A 20,883-nucleotide genomic window follows, 5' to 3' on the forward strand; every position below is an offset into this window, starting at 1 on the left:
TGGAATTCTGGAATAGGCAGTAATATAGATAGGTTGTGTTCACATTTTCCTGGAACTTTTCATGACCCATAGCTAGGTTCCTATAATTCAGGTATTTTTGTTAGTCTTAAAATTCCTTCACTTGCAAGAGGTATGTATAGCTACAAAATACTGTATAGTACAGAGAGTTTAGGATCATTTACCTTACAGCTTTTAACATTTCTTCACTCTATCCTTTGTTTGTCTGGCTACACTTTATTTATATTATTTAGTTAACGAGTGCAACTGCTTTAGTCATTATATTTGTAATTTTACATGGGTTTGGCCTTTAATCAGTTGAGCAGTTTTGCTAGCATAAAGAATTTTTTTTCTCCTGATTTCCAAACCTGTAAGCTCAGACTGGATAGAATGTGAAGGAAATGAGAATCTTGTTTCTGCACCTGCAGCCATAACAAAACATTGTATAGGCAAAGGTCAGCTCTTGGGTCTATCCGTACAATCCACTATTCTGTTCTCTCTAATATAATTTCCTGAGGAAGTCTGTTGCCTCCTCTTTGTCTAGGTATAACTGATAGACTTGCAGCCAGGTCTAATAAAGGCTTCTGTGTTTATGGACTATGATTCTAAAATGTGTAATTTTAGATCCTCGAACTAGACTGGCATCCCAAAGTCAGAGTTGGGCAACCATGCATGCTAGCAAGAGCACTGGAAGAAGCAAGCACTTCAAGAATGTCATCTAAAACTGTGCACATTGAGCTGAGAGAAAAACCCCCACAGAAACACTAAGCATGGGTTTATATCCCTCCTTCTATGATCATCTGGCTCCCCTGTTCATTTGGGATCTGTGAGTAGAGATAGTTCCAGTCATTCCTTTAAAAAAAAAAAAAAAAAAAAAGGATAGAATATTTGTATGAAAGTCTTGGTAGGAGAGTAGTATATTCTAGCAGTTGGATTAGTCAGTCATGCAGGAGCTGGGAGTTTCACTTTTTTTCAGCCTGGAGGTTTAAACCCACATCAGTCCTGAATCCTGGTTATGTGCCCACTTTGTTTCTCTGAAGCAAGGCTAATGCAGTAATTGATTGCAGGACTGAAAAAATTAATTGTCCAAGAAAAAGAGAAAAATGAGAATGACTCTTTAAGTTAATAGAGCATTTGTAATGAGTGAGGTGTTAATCCTGCTTGCATAGCCTGAACCCTAATGATGATAAAAGTGTGAGCTGCCCAGACGGACAGTGGTCTGGGGTTGGCAGGGATTACCAGGCTGGAGACAGAGCTGAGTTTTGGTTGGAACGGGAAGACCAAAGAGCTAGATTTATTGGTGGGTCTGGAAGGGACTACTAGTCTGAGTTAGGGCTGAAGTCTCCATAGGCTTCGTGGCGAGGTTTTGCTTGAGCAAAAAAGAGTTGTTGATTTAGATTAGGGTTGGGTTTGGAGCCAGGGTATTGCAGGTCAGGCAGTGCAAGCATCATAGCTGAATGAGTTGTGGGTCCTACTGGAGCTGTTGGCCTGGAGCTTGGGTTAAAATTTAGGTCCACAAACACTGATGAGCTAACTGTAGTCTTGAATATGATTGGGACACTGGGCTAATTTTAGTGTGTTCTACACAGTTGCAAAACGCTTAGTATTACAGTGGGAACTGTCAGGATTTGCTGGGCTAGAATTAGGACTGATGTTGTAATGATCAGGGTATGAAGATCAAGACTCTGTGTGACAGAGACCACTCAGGTTGTGGTCTGGAGATGACAGTAGTTGTGATGCTTAGGGTACCACTCCTATTAAATGGTTATGTTTCATGGCAGTTGATGTTAGTTAAAGGTCAGATAGATAGATTATTTTTAGGGACAGGTTAGTCATTAGCGTGCCCTGTTGTTGTTTCTGATGAAGGGGAAATGCAGAACATTTGCTGAGGTGAGTAGAGCGAGTAGAGGTAAGCCACTCAGCTTTGTTTGGAGGCAGAAGATTGTGCATGTCCATTCTTGGAAAATATGGCTAAGGCCATCATATTTTCATCATATTTCCATCAAATCCTCCAAGGATTTGAGGGGACAAAAAATGTTGCAGTTAACCTAAGAATTACAAGAACGTTTTCAATAGTTATTTTTCAGAGTGAAATTCCAGTGTAAAGGAAAAAGAGTCAAAAGTAATGCTCACTAATCTCCGTAGTTGAGTTTAGGGTAATGCACAGACAGAGATGGCGTTACTATGCAGATAAGCTATTCATCGTGATCTGGGGCAAAAATGATTAGATTAAAAGGCTTTGGTCTCGCAATTTTCCAAAACCCTCTGTATCACACCAATGCTAGCCTGTCCTAGCTTTGTCTCCTCTTATGTTTATACCTATCAAGAAACATTTTTGTGAAGCTTTTCATCTCCTACAACTTTGTTGGGGCATTGTAAACTCGTTCTTGTCTTGTGGAATCCAGTGAGATTCCTTCTAGTTAGACTTACCTGGTCACCTGTCTCAAATTGTTTATGGTCTATTCCCAGTCTTCTCATTGAGTAGAACAATTGATTTAAGAGACATAGTAATAATCTATCACTACCTTGGAGGCATATAATTGCTCATAAATGTAATACTTTGTGTTTCGTTTTGCATAGTCTTGAATGTGTTATAAATTTACTTAGTTGATAAGACTTTAGTGCATGAAAACAGTGAAGTGTGAGGAAGAGATGTATGAGATCTTCTGTGCAAGGAGTCAGAACCAGACCCACAAGCTTCTACATGGAGATATGAAGAGAGAGAAAAACTTTAAGTTAAATATCTGTGAAAAAATATCCAGACAGATTTATAATTCAGTGAAACAGCCTACTAAGTAAAGTGTTTTTTCCTACTTAAAGTTTGACAGACAAAATACTAGTAAATATAAAACTGGTAAGAAACTGTCTACTGGCTGGGGGAAAAAACTAGATGATTTAATGGACTTTTGTGTCTCTAACATCTGGAGTAAAGGAGTTAATCTGAGCTGCTGGCATTCTGAATCTGCTGTTCTGCTGCTAAATCAGGAAAACTAGGAATTCAGAATGTGCACAGGTGCACTTATTATTTAGAAGGCAGCATGCACTGAAACTGCTAGCGATTCACCAAATGCATGAAATGTGTTAAATTTAAAATCCTAGAACTGGAAGACACCTTTGAAGGTGACTTAAATCATCCCCATCATTCATGACAGATGTTTGTCTATTGTAAAAGACTGTCAGTGTTTGGAGGTGCCACAACCTTCCTGGCTACTCTTTTCCAGTTCCTCATTATCTCAGAGCCTCACCCGAGTCCCCTTTTCTAAAATGTAAGGTCATTAGCACTTCTCCTATCCACTATAGCCATGAAGCCTAAATGAAGACGACTGTTACATGTGTATCTTGGAGCCTCTCTCGCTCCTGCCTTCTCCTTTCCCCCACTCCTGATGCCACTTTTCTACATTAAAGAAGGCTTTAAAAAGCCTTTGGTCTTTCCCTACTGGTCATATTTTCTGCATGTCTAATCATCCTATTTGCACTGTCTCCAATCTTGTCAAACTTTCTTCATATAAACTGGACACAATTGCAGCTGCTTCAGTCTTACCAAAACTGAGAAAGCAAAAACTTGGCATTGGCTATCTGCCTGTTTATATACCTGTGTGTGGCATCTGCTGTTTTCTTAACAACAGTACTGCATCATGGACTCACATTCAGACTGATCCACTGTAATACATCTTTTTCTGCAAACCACAACATAGGGTTTTTTTTCATCTTTTGTTTTAAGTAGTTGATTATTGCTGCCCAAATTCAGAATTTGCAGTTGGCCCCAGGGAAATTTCATCCTATTTTTTCAATAGTCCATTTCTTAATTTGGTTGGCGATTCAGCAAATCTGAGGTACTCTCCCAGATACTCTTTTAAAAGCATTTAGTGGATAAAATGGCCAAAGACTAGAAACTGGGATTGACACCTGTTATCCCATACTCCAGGGCAGTTAAACCTGTGCTTTTTAAAAAGGTCGGGATTTACGTAAAGGTAAAAAGGAGCACAGAGCTATTTTACGGCTTGTGTAGAAAAGAAGTGCTCCCTGAATGTATAACTTAACAGCTATTTTTTCATCTTTTTTTTATATAGGAGAGAGATACTGCAGTTACTCTTGAGCTCTATTTCTAAGCATGTTTCAAGACTTAGTTGTGGTTTATAGCTTATACCCATCTGGCTCCCCATTTCTGAGGGAATGGAGTAGCAAGAACTTCAGCTGTTGGTGCAGTCAGGTCCCAAGTGGAGCAGAAAGAAATATTTTCTCAACAGTTGGTTGAAATACCTTTCCTGTGTAGACCTGCTGCAGTCTCTGAGGCCTTGCTTGCAGAGGTATAAGGAAACTGCTAGTTTAATTGAGCAGCTTCACCTTCCAACATATTCAACCACTGTGTCTTCAAATGTAAGAAAAGCTCTGGCTAATACTCACAAGAATCACCAATGCAGAAATCAGTTGTCACTGTTACTGCCTCTTTCCTTTCCCCACTTCTTTGGGTTATTTTTTTTTGTATTGGTTTAAAGACTGGGTGGTAGTTTTCCAGGAGGGGACTGGACTGCTTATGCTTGTACAGCCCCAAAAGGACTTGCCGTGAACAACGGAAAACTAATTAGTGGGCTAAAATCTTGAGAAGATTCAGGCTGCAATATGCACAATCAGTTGTGCAAACACGACTTAGACAGTAAAATCAGGAATGGCAAATAAAGGGTATGGTGAAATTTAAAAGCATCTGTCCTTTACACATGGGATTGCATTTACAAATTCCCCTCCCCCCCTCCAAATTACAGTATTTTTCTTCTGCAAACTGATCAGTTCTCTCAACAGGTTTTTCCATAAGAAGAAGATTGTTTTCTGCAGTACAATAAAGCCTAAAATATTCCAAAATCTATGCAACTCTAGTTTTTTCCAGATGTGGGCTTGATCGTAGAGAATTATAAGGAACTGTAATTTGTAAAGAATGCTTTTCTTCCTAAGGATCAATAGTTTCTTGTCAAACAACACATTCCGTTAACAAAAGAAGAGGTTAATCATTATCTGCCGTGTTGTATTATCATCATCACTATCCAAGTATTTTTACTAACAAAGTTTTTGTATGACTGCACATTATATATTTTAGGCTAAACAAGGGTGTTTTTCCCACTGGAATGTCTTGGCTTCCTTATACATGAAACCATACTGGATTTAAGGAAAAGGATATAGTATTCTCAGTCATTTTTCTATTTTGTCCATTTCCTTTGTCCACTGCAGTACTTGGAAAGTGATCTGAAGCCTTTAGAGATTAAATGGTTACATAATAAAGCTAAAAGTCTTTCTGTGAAAGAGTTTGAAATGCAAAGTTGAATTTAGCATGGTTGCTCTTGCTCACTTTATATATATATGTGAAGTATAAAAACAGTAAATGCTGATTTTAGTTTAGTTAAAATATTTCAACATTGAAGAGTGTGAAGCACAAGAAAATGTAAAGGTAATGGTTGTCAGTATTACCTACCTAAAGTATTTACATTTTATTTCTATAAAAGATTTTTCATGTAATTACTTTTTTTTTTTTTAAAGGGAGCTTCTTTACAACCTATTCACAGGCACTGTAAGTTTCCCTAAGTTGAAAATTTTTCTCTGAATAATTTCTGAGATGATTTAGTAATTGAGCTATTACATACCAAAATTATGAGTGGTGTTTGTTAGTTTTCACTGCAGCCCTGTTCACATTCCCATTCATGCTTATATACACCAATTAAATTTTAAAAATTAGGTTTTCTGACCAGATAGATAGCTGTCATCAGTCTCAGAATACATTAGATTTTCATTGAACATATTTACTAGAAAATTCCTGGAAAGGAAAGAACATAAACTTGTTGTAAAGCCAGGGGAAAGCAAAATGCACAAGTAATCTCTGCACTAAAACACGACCGCTCCCTCTTTAGGATTATCTCCATGTAACATAATTGGACTGGGCCGAAAAACAATATACTTAGGATTTATCAGGGGTTGTTCTAGTGCTTCCAATATGAAAATACTGTGTGGCATTTTTCTACTGTGTCTGTATCCAGCTGATGCCACACAATAAAAATTTGTGGGACATTAAAAGAGTTTGCAGGGAGGGAGATTTAAATAATGTTTCTTCTGTATCGACTGGTTGTTTTATACAGTCGAGTTCTTCATGGATATGAATACATTCTCACTTGTTGAATAATGTAGTAAAGTCTGTATTTCATTTGAAGGGGTAGAGGCCCATTGAAGAACACATCAGATGTAATTAATGCAGCAAAAATGATTTCGGAGTCAGGATCAAGGATGGATGTCTTAGCAAGACTGATTGCCAATCAGGTAGGTTATTTATGTAGTAATGCACTAAAACTTGGTCACAGATAATCCAGCCATAAAACCTCCAACACCTGAGATGGTCACTCTACAAAAGTACTTGTAACGTTTCTACATCTACCTGTCTGATTTTCCTTTCTTTCTTGATTTCTGGCCGTGATGTACATGCGGATTTGAAACTGTGCAAGTCCAAGAGCTATAGATCCTGTCTGAATTGTATGCATGTATGTGGACTGGTTTCTTCATACACGTGAGAGTGTGTGTGTGTGTGTGTGTGTGTGTGTGTAAAAATACAAATGTATATGTATGTATTTGTACATATGTATATATTTTGGGGTGTGTTCAGCTACTGCTGTAAGCTATGAATGCAACATTTTAGATGTATTGTATAGTCCATTCTTGAATTCCTTGGGCAGATTACGAGGAAACAACCCAGTGGTATCCAGGTGAGTCACCTTAGATGTGGGAACACAGCACTGTTAAATTGGCATTGAGTTCTGCTCAGTGGTACCTGTTTTGGAAAGGTGCTAGCTCTGAGCAACACAGGTTACTGACTTTTCTTCCCTTCCTTGAACTTGTATGTGTTTTCCAGTGTAATCACCTTATATTTTGCAGAATCTGTGTTTCTGCTGTATCTAGGTTATCTTTCTCTCCTCCATGCCCCCCACCCTGGCTGTTTCTTTGGCTTATTGATGTCAAATGGCTTTCAATGTACATACTCCTTACAGAGTTTTGTCCTCTGCATACCTGCAGTTTTGATGTGATTTTTTTGTCATTTTAAAGAAGTATTTATCATCTGAATTAGTGTTACAAGAATGGATTTCAACAAAACTGTTTTGTTCCTTATGAAATTACAGCCTCAGACAGTGGGGCTATATCTTCATATATTCTGCAGTCTGGCTTTGCACTGTTTTGTGTTTAGAAATCACACTGGTGACTGAAGTGGTCACAGCACTCGGGGAAAGAAACTTGGCCAGTGTGAACCAAAGTTAAAATTTGTATCAATTTAAGGTGAAATTTTAAAGCTAGATTTTTGACATGTTGCTCATCTGAACCAGGATGGAACTGGTGTATGCAAAAGTACCTGAAGGCTCCTATTTACATACCCCTCATCTTGGACTGCTCTGTGCAAACTAGTCCAAATGCAACAAGTTACAGCTATGAGGGCATCCTGATTTCTGTCAAATTACTACAGCTTCACATAGCTCAGCTAAAAAAACCAAACACACTGGGATCTACATAAATTCATAAGCATTCTCATTTTCCTTGCTAAGGTGGCAGCATAATAGCTGAGGAAATTAATAGACCAAGCAATTCCTCACAATCATCTGCCCTAAGTAAGGTTGTTTTAAGGCCAGACCATGCCAATGGCACAATGAAATGAAAGTTCAGTATGCAACTATCATCTAAAGCAGTTACTTCCATAGTTTTTGTTACTGCCTTTTAGGTCTATGGTAGCATGGTTTAGTTGCTCTCTTCCAAACTCTCACATACTGCCTCACTCCTGCTCAGTTTTGATTCTTTTCGTATGTGGCACTTGTTTTCTAAAATCCATGAAGCAGCAACAATCCGTTAGTTTCTTGTCTCTCCATATTCCAGCTAGCAAGACAAAAAAAAACCCTATTATTGATTGATACACTTGTGATCTGTGGAAGAACAAGACAAAATGTTTGGAAGTCCCTGTTCCTGATCTTCCTAGGTGTTCTTCCAGCACATCTCTCTCCTTTCAAGAGCACTAGAGAATGGCTGCTTTCAAGATTTTCTTCTTCAATTAAAACAGTAACTGTCATGGATCAATTGCAGAAAAAAGATGTACCAAAGTGAACGATGAGTGTCCTAAACTCTTACTCTACTTAGTATAGAGACTGAACAGTCTTGCTGAACTTCTTTCCAGAAGTTTTCCTCTTTTTTTATTATTACACTGACTCAAGACTTAGACACATGAACAAATTACTGTGAGGAACAAAGCAGCCATGAGTTGTTCATGCTAATAATCAGTGTGTACCCTCTTAGCTGCTGGGAACTGTGAGCTCATTCAAGTTATTAACCTTTTTCCGAATTAACTCAAATCACTTCCATTTGCCTTAGCTCAGAGCTTGCACGTAGTTGATATCCTTGAGTCAGCCGATCTCTGGCACTTATTCCCTGTGGTATCTTGTATGCATCTGAAATACACTAGTCAATTATAGGTGTTGCTTGTATTTTAGATATAGTTATATGCTATAGAAACAAATGAGTAAAACTATATTAAAAAAAAATAAAACCAAAACAGAAAAGCCCTTATAAGGACATAGAATGTAACCAGGCTTCTTCATTCATTCATTGGAAAGATGCATAAAATCCTCACACTCCTCTGATGGCTAGAAATCTTTGAACTTCTACATCCCTTTGTTCTTGTGCCAAATCATCTTTTAACTTACAGAACTCTTTTCTCACTGTGTTTTTTTTTTTTAAATCCCCCAGGTATTTTTAAAGACCAATAATTGCTATTTTCAGCTGTTATTTGGTGAAATTATATATACTGTGCTCTTCTAGGCTCCTCAAATAAAAGATACTTTCCATTCCTCTGGGCATAGCTGTTCTCTGAATTTGGTCCATAACCTTTCAAGAATTGGGTGACCAGACAGGAACATGAATTCTAATGAGGTTTTATGAATGCCCTTCTAAATGGCGTTAAGGCTTCCATATTTTTAGCGGAAATATTTCACCTTTTTGCCTTTCAGTAACTGTTAGATTGTGTGGAATTTTTATTTCATTTAAAAAATTGATTTGTATGTATTGTTTGCTTTGGAGAGTCAAATTTGCCCTGGCACACCAATATTCAAGTAACTGTTGAAAGATACATGGCCTTGCATTCTTCATGCACACATTTTTCTTAGGCACTTTTTCACAGCCTGCTCTGTAGCTGAGAAAGCTGCTGCCTCGACTTAGGCTACTCTAAATCACTTTAAGTATTTGTTGTCACTTCTGAAACTCTCATTCAGTTAGACCACATCACTTTATTATTAATAGTTGTCCCACGGCTATGACTATGCCTTTTCAGTTAACAGGGCCACACAGTAAAGTATGACAAGATTTTCAGCATTCAGAGTTACATGCAAGTCAGAAAAACAAAACCCTGCTTTATTTCTTCCATCTAGCTTTGGAATTGAGCAAGAAGCTGAAATAAGCACTGCATAATGAAGAATCACTGTTGTATCTCTTTGACCTTTTCCAGTTCATAAAGTAGGTTCAAATGAATCATTTTGGTTCACATGCCCTGTAATTTCAGAGAACCAAAACTGAGAACTGTGGAATTACATGGTTCATACAGTTTTTCCTGTTAAGAAAAAACTATGAAACTTTTATTTGCAGCATCTTAAAAATCATTTACTTCAGCAGGATCTCTCTGATACACTCTTCCTCATTTCAAATTTTTATGAATCCCTCTTCCTGTGTTTAAAGAAAGAAAAGTGACAAAATGTGGTACGATTAGCAGATTTCAGTTATATTTCACTCCATACTCACAGAACTTAAAGATGACTCAGAGTTAGGAACTGTGAACATAGTCACAGCAGAGGAGCAACATAAACCCAGGCAAATTAATCACAAGTACATTGTTAATAAAATTAGTTTTAAATAAGATTGTTTCAAGTTCACTGTCTAATTTGTGACCTGAAAAGCCATATTATAGTTAAGACAGTTAGTACATCCTGTTTTTAATTGAATGTTATAAATTAAAATCTTTATTAAAAGCCTCCTTACTATGAGAATAAATATAGAATAAAATATTAACTGCTTTTAGAATTTAGAAATTTAGGGATCAGTATGAAACATTTCTTTCTGTAGGCTCACATAATGTTCCAACATAAAAGCTGTTTTTATGTACATAAAAACTTTGTTCTGAAAGTAAAGTTAAAAAGGCATCCTTTAAAATGATTACCTGATAAATAAGATCAAAGCAGATGTGCCAAAATGATCATCTGATTAAATGATCAAGTTAGGTAAAAGCTTATAGTAAACGAATAGTTGCAATCAGGTACGTATTTATAACTATCTGTATTAGTCTGTCTGTGTGTGATTATTCACAGTATTCCCAATATTAATCACCATGAAGACAAATTCACATTCTAAGGAAATGACAGTGACTACTTCAGCAAACTGATGAAATCAAAGTAAGGCAAGAACAATATTGTTTATGGTCAGAATTTCCTGCAGAATTATTTGTATTGACCTTTTGTGCCACTGCTGTGCCAGTGCCTTATGAAAATACTTTTTTACTTGGACTGCGAATGGTGGTTTCATTGTGTTTTTAACCATGGCATAATTTATCAAATCATTTTGAGGTTTCCTATGGATATTATTTCTGAGAGATAAAACACCTCTGCATCGTCTGGATATAAGACAGTTCTGATCCTGTTCTTATGGAAGGCCCTTGTTAACATCCCACTACGTTAAGCAATGTTGCGTAAGGAAGAAACGATTAAAGGCATATTTTAGCATATTTTTCTGTCATACGCTGATTTTTTTGAAAATGTCCCACATAAGAAAGAAGAGATGACAAGAACCTCTTCTGTATGTTCTCCTGAACTATGCCAAAGGTCACAACACATTTTTGTAGTGGATCTAGCAGAAATACAAATTAAGGACTGACATTTAATTCATATTAGGTATTTAATTAAAATTTGTTCACTTCAGTTTCTGAGTTATTCCTTGCTTGCTTTTCTGAAGTCCAAAACACGAACTTGTTTGCTTCTTAACTAAACATTTATTTTCCATTACATAGTAATGAAGAGTAGAATCCTCACACCTCCATATTAAACAGCAAAACCCCACTTTCTTCAGCAAAGCCAGTAGTTGACAAGAAGTATTTCAAATGAATTAAGTAGAATTGATGTGTTTTCTGAGTTTTATTACATCCTGGATTTTAAATCACCTACTGCATTGATGACAATACCATAAGCCCGAAGGTCTAACTGGATAAAACCAGAGATGGTTGTTCCCACTGCAGTTGGTAGGAATATGCCTTATTTTTTAATATACAAAGCTGAACACAATTTCCTATCAAAAGAATGTGACCGTATTTCTAGTATAAGTACAGCACATAAAGGCTAAAAATGTATCTGTGATAAACTGTAGGGATCTATTTTTTTTTTATATCATGCCCAGGTTTTACAGCTGTGGTAGCACAGTAGGGACTCACCATTCACCTTAAGATCCCTTTATTCTGCCAGAGCAATGAAAAGCAGCTTTAGAACAAATGCATACCAGGCCTTATGTGACTGGCCTGTTCATCACAGAGCAGTATTTCCCTCCAAGTAGTCCAGAGTTCAGAGAACTGAAGGCAGAAAAAAAGTTATTTTTATAAAGTATTGATAGTGGTGAATCTGCTGTAAGACATTCATACTTGCCAAGTGGTACCCGGTGATACTGAAGATCTGCCAGTGAGTTGAATAAAGTCACGATGGAACACAAAAAATGTAGATCATTGTTATTAAGGTAGAGAAAGCATAATTTGGGAAAAATACTAATACTGCTCTGCATTTATGTTTACATTTGGTTATATAACTACAGTTAATGTAGGTAACTTCATAAAAAGGAATCATAACCTCTTAGGAATTGAAGGAAAAGTAGTTATTCCAAATATAAGAAGTGATTTGGCTAGAACTATTGCTAAGGCAAGAAAAAGAGCGTATGGGTAAGTCTGGGATTATTCTGAGCTTTTCCACTTACTTTGTTTAAAAGTTTTATAAAAGGGGAGAGCTAGTCAACCTGATGCAGCTGCAGTGAGAAGCAAGGCTACACTAGTATGCAATTACATTTAGTACGCCTCAGTGAAATACGAACCTGATTGATAGATGAAATTTTGAATCAGCAATTGCTGAAATGTTTTATTAACTGTTCCTTTTTTTAAATTTAGTGTCCAGACCAATCATGTAAACAGGACTTGTTGGCTTACCTAGAACAGATCAAGCTGTACTCCCACCAGCTCAAAATCTGCAGTCAAGTTAAAGCAGAAATCCAGAATCTGGGTGGAGAGCTCATCATGTCTGCTGTAAGTAGAAAAATAGCATAGATTACTTCCTCTGTTAATCAAAATGAAACCTCTCAAAATCAAGTGAATTTGTTGCGCTTGTGACGTGTTCCAGTGTAGATCTGAATTTCTTCTTTTATTCCCCACTGCTTTTTATACTCGCTTTACACAGAACATATAAAGCAATAAAGCATAAGGCTGGTGACTTGAATAGGAATGACTTGCGTATTTTTACTTCTCCAAAGCTATTATTCTCCACTGTACTATGGAGTAATTTGGTTATCTTCAGTATGGGCATAGTTTTGTAAAAAACTGTAACCCATTTTGCGATAGTGTGCCTTTTTTTACATACATAAAGTGTGTGCGTGCGTGTGTGTGTGAAATCACCTGAGTAGTACTTCCAGGTCAAAAGGAAATGCTGAAAGATATTCCTGACGGGCTCCTGTGATATGCAAGAGAGGGTGCATCCCTACAGAACCTGAGAAAATTAAGAGCAAGGTGACTTGATTCTTGATTAGATTTCTGGATTTGCATTAACTTAGAGTCATTAGTTCTGTTATAGCTAGATAATATAGTTAGCCATGGAAAAGACATTATGCACTATGGTATTCACATTAGTCCTTCATCTCTTCAGTGGTTATAACTACATATTCATTGATTATTACGATTATTTGTAGTGTACTGCATCCATGATTTCTAAATGTAAACATCTGCTAAATAATGCAAAAGGTAACAAAAAGATGCTTCCTACTCCATATTCTTACTGTTTAATACTTTTTTTATGATAATGTCACAGTCACATAGGCTTGAATATATAAAATCTAACAGCAGAGCTATTAGTATGTTTTATTTGGCTTATAATGTAACCAGAAATAAACCCTTTATTGCTGATGCAAGATTTGAAAGAGATTGATTTTTGTAGTCTATCTTGGGTATTATTTGAATGAGAATTAGGAGATTGTATTTAGACCTCTGGAACCTGCAGAGATGTAATGTTGAATCAGATGACTCTATACTTTCTGCAGTGAACAACTGGTTTCATTTGGGTTGTAAATTAATCAAATTTGTCTTCATTATTCATTTTTTCTTTCTTTTTACAAGCAATTCCATGAGCAGTGTGCATTAATATAGCCGGATTTCATACTTCCATGCCTTTGGCATACATGTGTCTTCTGCTGTCAGCACTGTAATTCAACTTTCCCATGTTGTCTGCGACCTCTCTGTGGTCCCACAGCACAAAATCCCCATATCCCCCCGCCATGCTTCGAGACCGTGCTTCAGTACTTAACAACTCTCCCATTTGCCTGAACATAAGCTGTTTCTCAGACCTCCTTTCTCAGACGTTTTTCCCGCAATTTCTGTGCTTCTAACATGCTCCCTCTGAGCGTGATGGACCCAGCACCTTTTATTTACCACGAAGCTCTCCAGTGTCCACTAGAGCTGCTTTGCTGTGCAACGAGCAGCAGTGCTGCAGCCAGCTTAAGACCATGCAGATAGTGACTGGGCAGTCTGGGCTGACTGGGTGGCCACCACAGGATCTGGGAACTAACCAGAATTGGGCTGTCTCTGTCTTTTCCCTGCCAGGACCACTGATTTGGGACTCTTCTCGGATTCTGTAATCTGGTAGAGATGTATTGTACGTTTTTGGCATTCCTACCCCTCTGTGAAATTTGAAAACCTGAGATTAAGTAGTAAGTTAAAAAGCTACCGGGGGGGGTGGGGGGTGGGGGGGATGTGCTGACAAATGAACAAACGTACATCACAAAAGGATACGCCTTATTTCCTCATGAAACTAGCTAAAAGATACAGCTTCTTGCAGATTAGAAGTTACATATGATTTAAATTTTTCACTACTTCAGTCAGGTATGGATTCAAATGATCTGTGACCTACAAAAAAATCTGCATACAGACTCTTACATACAATCTACTGTTACTAGCCTTGTTTTCATCAATGAGTAATTGATTGGTGGACTCGCTAAAAGGAATTTTGGAAGGTTGGTTTGCTTGTTGCTCTCTTTTTTTTTTCTCCCACTGTAATGGTATTCAGATTGTTTTCTGTATCATTTTATTGTGTCACCCATAAATCTATAGTGGAAAATATATAGTTATTTTGTCCCAAAGTTGTAATTCTAAAAATCAAACCCCAAACTGATCTTCATTCAGAAACCTAGAGGGATAATTATGTATCATAATCCTGTTTCAAGGGACCAGGATGAGGACATATATTATGCTGCATTAGTGTTACATCCAGAAGTGCCAATTCAGGAAGGCAATTAATTACTTGTTCAAGTAGATGCTTAAGTCAGTCTCTGTTCAATAAACACAGTTAAACAGGTGCTTAACTTTAAGTCAGTGTGAATTAAGAACATGCTTAGTCCTAGACATTTCTGGAAATGTTTTGCTGAGTCAAGGTGAGATGCTGTAAATTCTGGTTATTATTCTGTTGAAGAAGGAAATCTTGGAAAATGTTCCAACAGGGAGATTTTTGTGTGTGTGTGTGTATACACACCCACACAGCCACACCCGCATATATATATATATATATTTTTTTTTTTTCTAATACAGGTGATAAATATAGGCCTATACAAGAAAGAACCCACGCTCCAAGAGATCTATGGTCTGAGCCAAAGCCTCTTGAAGTCAGTTCAGACAGAGCTGGTTGATAACAGTGGTTATACGACCTAGCTGTAAAATTTATGTTTTTCCACTTGTCTAAATGGCTGTTGCTGGGATGAAAAGGGCATTCATGACTGACTGTGCTCAGCTGTCTCTTTTCAACTAAAATGCAACCAAACCATAATGGCTTTCTTGCAAGGCTAGTCCTAATCTATATCTGAATGAACTGTTTGGACATGTTGTTTTAAACCTGAAGAAGTTCATTTTAAGAAAAAATACAGAGATACAAAATATTTTGTATGGAGAAAGTAATAAGCAGGCAGGGAGAGAAAATCACTTCTGATAGAAAATGGATGATCACTGAATTACTAAAGCTGGGGCAAATTCTGGCTTTGAACGTCAGTATGGGGTCTTTAGAATTTGATCATCTAGATTAGCTTGTCTTGGAAAAACTGAGAAAAACAGTTTTGGAAGAGGAAACCATACAAGTTGGCTCCATCTCTGTGGTCACACACACTTGAGATTTGGACAAATAGTAGAGAAAACTCAAGGAACTATGTCAACAGAATGTCTGTGTCCTGGACATCTCCCAAGTGTCTAATCTAATGGCTCAGCCGAATTACATCTTTCTATCCAAAGGCTTTTTTTATGGCTATGCATCACTACTGAAGCTTGAAATTTTGCTCATGTGAAATCATTAGCAAAGTTCTTAGAAGACACATCCACGTCCTCTTTTTTTATAGGGGTCAGAACTGTATCTGGGATAGGATGATATTTTCCCCAGCCTTGATCTTCTCTAACCTATTTATGCTAATAAAGAATAAGAACCAGAAAGAGAGACAGGCATGATTAGAAAAACAGGGAATGCCTTTGCTCACAATTTAGTTCTCACTATGTATGAAGTAAACAAACACATCATGATCTCAGAATCATCTGAAATTGCATCCGGCCCATAGATGGTAAAGATTTATTACAGGAAAAAAGTGTATTGGAACGTATGTTAGACAGGAAACACACTTAGAGGTTACTCCTTCTTTGCCTTCACTGTTTGCCTGTGATTTCTCTGTTCTGTACTCCCCTACGCTGTTGTTTGTTTGTTCCTTGCAGTTCCCTTCTATTATGTCTTGTCTCCCCCATGAGCTGTGATAGGTGTTTGCGGTCAGAAGAGCAGAGGTGGTAAAATTCCTTGCTGTGGGTAATAAGAGATTTCTACAAACAGATGGTTAACATGAACTTATGCTCACATGCGGGCAAGTACGTTTGCTGTACAGAGTGAAAAATGATGGACCTAAAAGCTGATGATGGACCACAGAGCTGGCCATAACCTGCTGGATATAAGATGCCTTTCTTCCTCCAACACTAGAAAGAACAGTGCATGAAGATCTCTGATTTCAATAGGTCTCAATAACTATTTAAGTTTTTTCCTCCCAAGAAGGGGTAGAGGTATGTGAAAAATCATAAGCAGTTACAGAGATAAAGAGCAGAGGATGTAGTCTTTTCTATCACATATTGTGGCTCTGCAAAACAGAGAATTGACTTTTCAAAATAGAGCCAAGTCACATTATCTGTCATGTAAGTATGTTCTTCTGGTTAAAGCTATGGAGGTGAAAGTAAAGCAGGCATAAAATCGGATTACAAATTTAACCTTATAATACATAGCAATGGTCAGCAATGCCTCAGTTTAAGGGCACTTCTGTTTTTCTGTCGACAAGAAAATGGAGTCTCAGCTATAGAAGCACTGTACCTAAGGAGGCACAGGTGACAGTCAGCATAGTACAGTTTTTGAGTTACTCCCATGACAACAGAGTATTGCACGTATGAAAAAGTATGTTGTGATCCACAAACTTCCTGTATCTTCCCTGTAGCACTCCTTTGACAACATCCCTTGCTGTGGTTCCTATTTAAAATTAACATCCATGCCCTTTCATAGTGTAGGTTTAACAGGCCAGCATGTGTGGGGCAGTTGGGATGCTTTGGGTGTATGCAGCTGACAGGCCTCCTATCCCTCTCCACAGTTAGTGTTTTTTTGCCCTCACGCCATCTCAGTGTGCCCCCTCACTGGGACACCTGCTGTGACGTGCTTCCTCCTTGCCCTTCCCTGAGCTCCAGTACCTTCATTCCAGTCAGTGATGTGGTATATGCTCAGAGCCCCAGTAATGGTGATGCTGGATGAAAGCACGTGCAGAAAACAGAAGAGAGGTTTGAATCAGTAGCTTCTGATTGCATTGTTCATGCACTTCAGTTCTGCTCACTTTCTGCCAACTCCTTAAATATTTCTTGATAACTATTTAGTCTTTTATGCTCCCATAAAATACTGAATTTTTAAAATGAGTGAAACTAACATGTTGCTGTGTAAGCTGCACAAATGAAAATGGTGAGACTGTAATCTTTACCATTAAACAGGAAACACACAGTTCCTGCTAGTATCTTACGGTGGTTGCAACTTTTCTAATACTGAAGTATTCTTTTGAGCTTTTTTTAATGTACTGTCCTTCTGAGGAAATCTTTGGGACTGTAGGCATTTACCAAGCTTGACTGCACCATCTCTCTCTTCAGGCACAAAATAATGGGGGTAACAGTTGCAGCATGCAGATTGATAGTAACTGCATTTATGCAGATAATTCCATAATTCATTTACAAGTACTGTACATTGAAAGGCTTGCACTCTGAGAGCTTGCTTCTTAATAGTGGCATTTAAAAAAAAAAAAAAAAGAGTGCATCGCAGTGCAAAAATTAACACATATATGAATGCCTTTATCTCCTGGCATGGTGAGTTCCTGGTAGGCAATTCCATTTTATGCTATCTATATTCATTATCATATATTGTACCTAGCAAGGGATACAAAGTTCCTTGGCCTTAAAAAAGTCACAGTGTCACAGAATGTGATAAATGGCATGAAAAGAGCTCTTAGGTTAACCAGCCTTACCTGTGCACTGTGAAGGCTGCTTCACTAGCTCTTTCCCCCAAATGGCCTATCTAGTTTATCTTTGTATATTCCTGTTGGTGTCTCAAGAAGCAGACATACATACTAAACAAACAGTGAGATGTCCGCTTGTTTTCTGCCAAATATGGGTGCTTTAATGCTTCCGATTTCTTCATGCATCAAAGCTGTATTTAAATTCCCTATTTATTGAGTTACCATTCTGAATGCCAGTTGAAACGTTGCCTGCAAAGTATTCCCATCAACGTATTTCTAGCTTTGAGGGTATACGACAGCTAAAAATGCATGGAGTGAAAGCTCTAAGCTCGCATGCAGTAAAATAAAAGGTCATGTGTCTGTAGCTGCCACCAGGCCTTTGGCTGACCCAGTCCCAAGCCTTGGATAGCCATGTGCTAGGGAAACGGTGCCTCAGCCAACATGCACGGACTGTGGCAGTTGGCAAGCTGCTCCGCTCCTCGGGTGCAGTTGGAGGTTTTCAGCCACCGCTCGAGGGAAACGAGGCTCTAAGAACTGGCATTTTGCCTAACTCAACAGTTGCAAGGGAGCAGTGGGCAAGGAAGCAGTGCCTTTCAGTTTCTGCGTGTTTTGGTTGGGTTTGGTTTTTTCCTTCTACCAAAGCAGCAGAGGTGGGCACAATGGCTTCCTAACCACCGCTCCGGTAGGACTAAGGGGAGGAACAAAAGGGCTAAGCAGCAAATGGGCTATCTTTCTGAAATACTGGCTACCGTATGAGCCCACTTCATTTATATCATAGGTGGGAAGAGCTTGTTCCACTGACTTCAGTGAAGTTGTCTTGCCTTTACTGTTTTGTGACCTTCGGTGAAAAACTTTCCTCTCTGTCTTGCTCTAAGTTCATGGTTGCTGTTTTGGCAAGGAAAGCTGACCCTTGTGTGGGTCAGAGCCACAGCTGCTACTACTCCTTGTTGAGCCCAGTTACTTTTCTCCTCACTAGAACTTCTCCATGTCATTGGGGACCATTAGTTCAGTTTGTCTGAACTCACAGTGGATGGTTACTGTAAGATCTTAAACCATACAAAAATTACTTTTATGTTAGTATTTGATTCTGAAAATAGTAAACACTGTAATTCAATAAACATTCACTTTCTGTCCTAATGGCTTGCTTACTATTTTTTAATTTTCATTTACTGAGAGTTGATACCTATTTTTGTAATGTAACAACACCACATCTTTCACTGCTTTTGTCCTAGTGTGTGCATGTAGGTGTGTGTACATAAAAATTTCCTGGCCTTTGGAGGCAAAACAAAGGATGTATTTTTTCATTTTTTTTTTTATTCATGGACAGTTCAGATGGCATTGCTTTCTAAAATGCATCTACATAGAACGTGTATAAAACTAATTCAAAAGGAAGAAGCAAGGAAGTATTACTGGTGTATACTATAAATCAATGGTAATATTATCTTGCTAATTATAAAAATCAGGAAGTAGATTATAGTTCTTAACCTCAATGTACATAAAAGATGATTTCAGTAAGCACCGCAAACCCAGCATATTTCTGTCCATTTCCTCACAAACTAAATTAGCTAATGGAAACACCAAGGAAAGGGTTTAAATTAAAGCACATATTATTCTTTTTTCCTCAAGAACCTGTTTTTTAAAAAGCAGTTTCCTTTTGTTAGAACTTTCCTACCTGCAAAAGCAGCAAGGAAAGGGTTTAAATTAGAGCACATATTATTCTTTTTTCCTCAACGACCTGTTTTTTAAAAAGCAGCTTCCTTTTGTTAGAACTTTCCTACCTGCAAAAGCAGCCAGAGCTCGCTGCCTGTGCTTATGTTCCATTGTGGTATTTCAGGGAAGCAGTTTTACATTACTTATTTATTGTCTAACTCAGATACCCTTGAGGTATATTAATGTAACTGCCATATTTGTATGTATATAATAGATACTTACACACACACACACACACACACACGAGCAACAGGATACCCACATCTTTTAGAAAAACATGGCTCCTGGAAGATAAATGCCCCCAGCTTCCTCACTGTTCTTTCTCTGTCACCCTCCCAGATGTTAAGGGAAATTGCCTTAGGGCAGTTCCACAAACCTGGACACAATCTCCCTGCTCTCCCAAGGGGGGAGCGTGGTGAAGCCGTTGGAAGCAGATAGGCTTACTGAGGCAGAGGGAGCACTTTCCAGGAGTTCAGAGGAAGGGAGCTAATGGGAAAGAAGAATCACTATGCAAAGGTTCCCTTTGCCTTATTTTATATTCATATAACTTATATTGGGATTGAATTCATGGTATTTTTTGTGTGTAATTTGGAGGTTATACTAACATACATAGTAATTACCGAAGTGCTGCCAGTTCCGGATATTCTTCTGTGTTTTTCTTAAACACCCATCTTCTGGTGTCACTGTTGCACCAAAATCTCAGTTCTCATTAAAAAGAAGTTCACTATCCTGGCTGGAGGGTGGGGCAGAACAGTGGAAATAAATAGAAATATTTGCAGCTCTAAAAACAAAGCAAGTAATGGTGAAATCCTGGTGCAGATAAAGGAAAACTGCTGTCTTCTATGTCAGGATTTCACCCTTAGTATTTAGCTGTTTAATTGAGATGTTTATATTTAGAGTCATCTTCCTAATACTTTTAAGGGACAAAATCACTTTATTTTATATAGCAGCCTTAATGAAAGAACCATAAAGTAATTTACAACAGCATATGCTTGCATGTAGAGAAAAAAGGGGGGAAAAAAATCAATTAATAGCACAATGTAATAAGTACTCTCCTTGCCTTAAATGCAGCACTACTCACTGTTCAAAATTGCAGAGTGCGGGTTATTTTTGGAAGTAGTCATCAAAGAAATCAAAATTTGTCTTGCTCTCTGATAAGTTAGTGAAATGAAGAAAAATTGTTTCTAGGAATTTTTCACACAGTTAAGCCCAGCAATTCAAGATATATTTTCTATAGCTGACTTTATTCAATGTTTGAGGTCAGAATTTAAAAACCCTTTGGAAACAAAGCGTTGTGTATTTGATAAGCAATTATTAGTTTTCATCTGCATGAAAAAA

At 37.8% G+C, this 20,883-nt stretch overlaps 1 protein-coding gene and 1 long non-coding RNA gene across 2 annotated transcripts in view; one reads left to right on the forward strand and one right to left on the reverse strand.

The window, feature by feature from the left end:
* Positions 1–20,883, forward strand: part of CTNNA3 (catenin alpha 3) — a 572,729-nt gene that overhangs the window by 543,023 nt on the left and 8,823 nt on the right. Inside the window, exons 16-17 of the mRNA XM_064513677.1 lie at positions 6,189–6,294; positions 12,188–12,322. Coding sequence (XP_064369747.1) covers positions 6,189–6,294; positions 12,188–12,322 — 241 coding nt within the window. The remainder of the gene's footprint in view (positions 1–6,188; positions 6,295–12,187; positions 12,323–20,883) is intronic.
* LOC135328684 (uncharacterized) overlaps positions 6,288–20,883 on the reverse strand; it is a 78,489-nt gene continuing 63,893 nt past the window's right edge. The window contains exons 4-5 of the long non-coding RNA XR_010389644.1: positions 12,227–12,320; positions 6,288–11,605 (exon numbers count right to left, since the gene is read on the reverse strand). This is a non-coding gene — a long non-coding RNA (uncharacterized LOC135328684). The remainder of the gene's footprint in view (positions 11,606–12,226; positions 12,321–20,883) is intronic.

The sequence above is a fragment of the Dromaius novaehollandiae genome, chromosome 6 (assembly GCF_036370855.1).
Source record: "Dromaius novaehollandiae isolate bDroNov1 chromosome 6, bDroNov1.hap1, whole genome shotgun sequence".
Lineage (NCBI taxonomy): Eukaryota > Metazoa > Chordata > Aves > Casuariiformes > Dromaiidae > Dromaius > Dromaius novaehollandiae.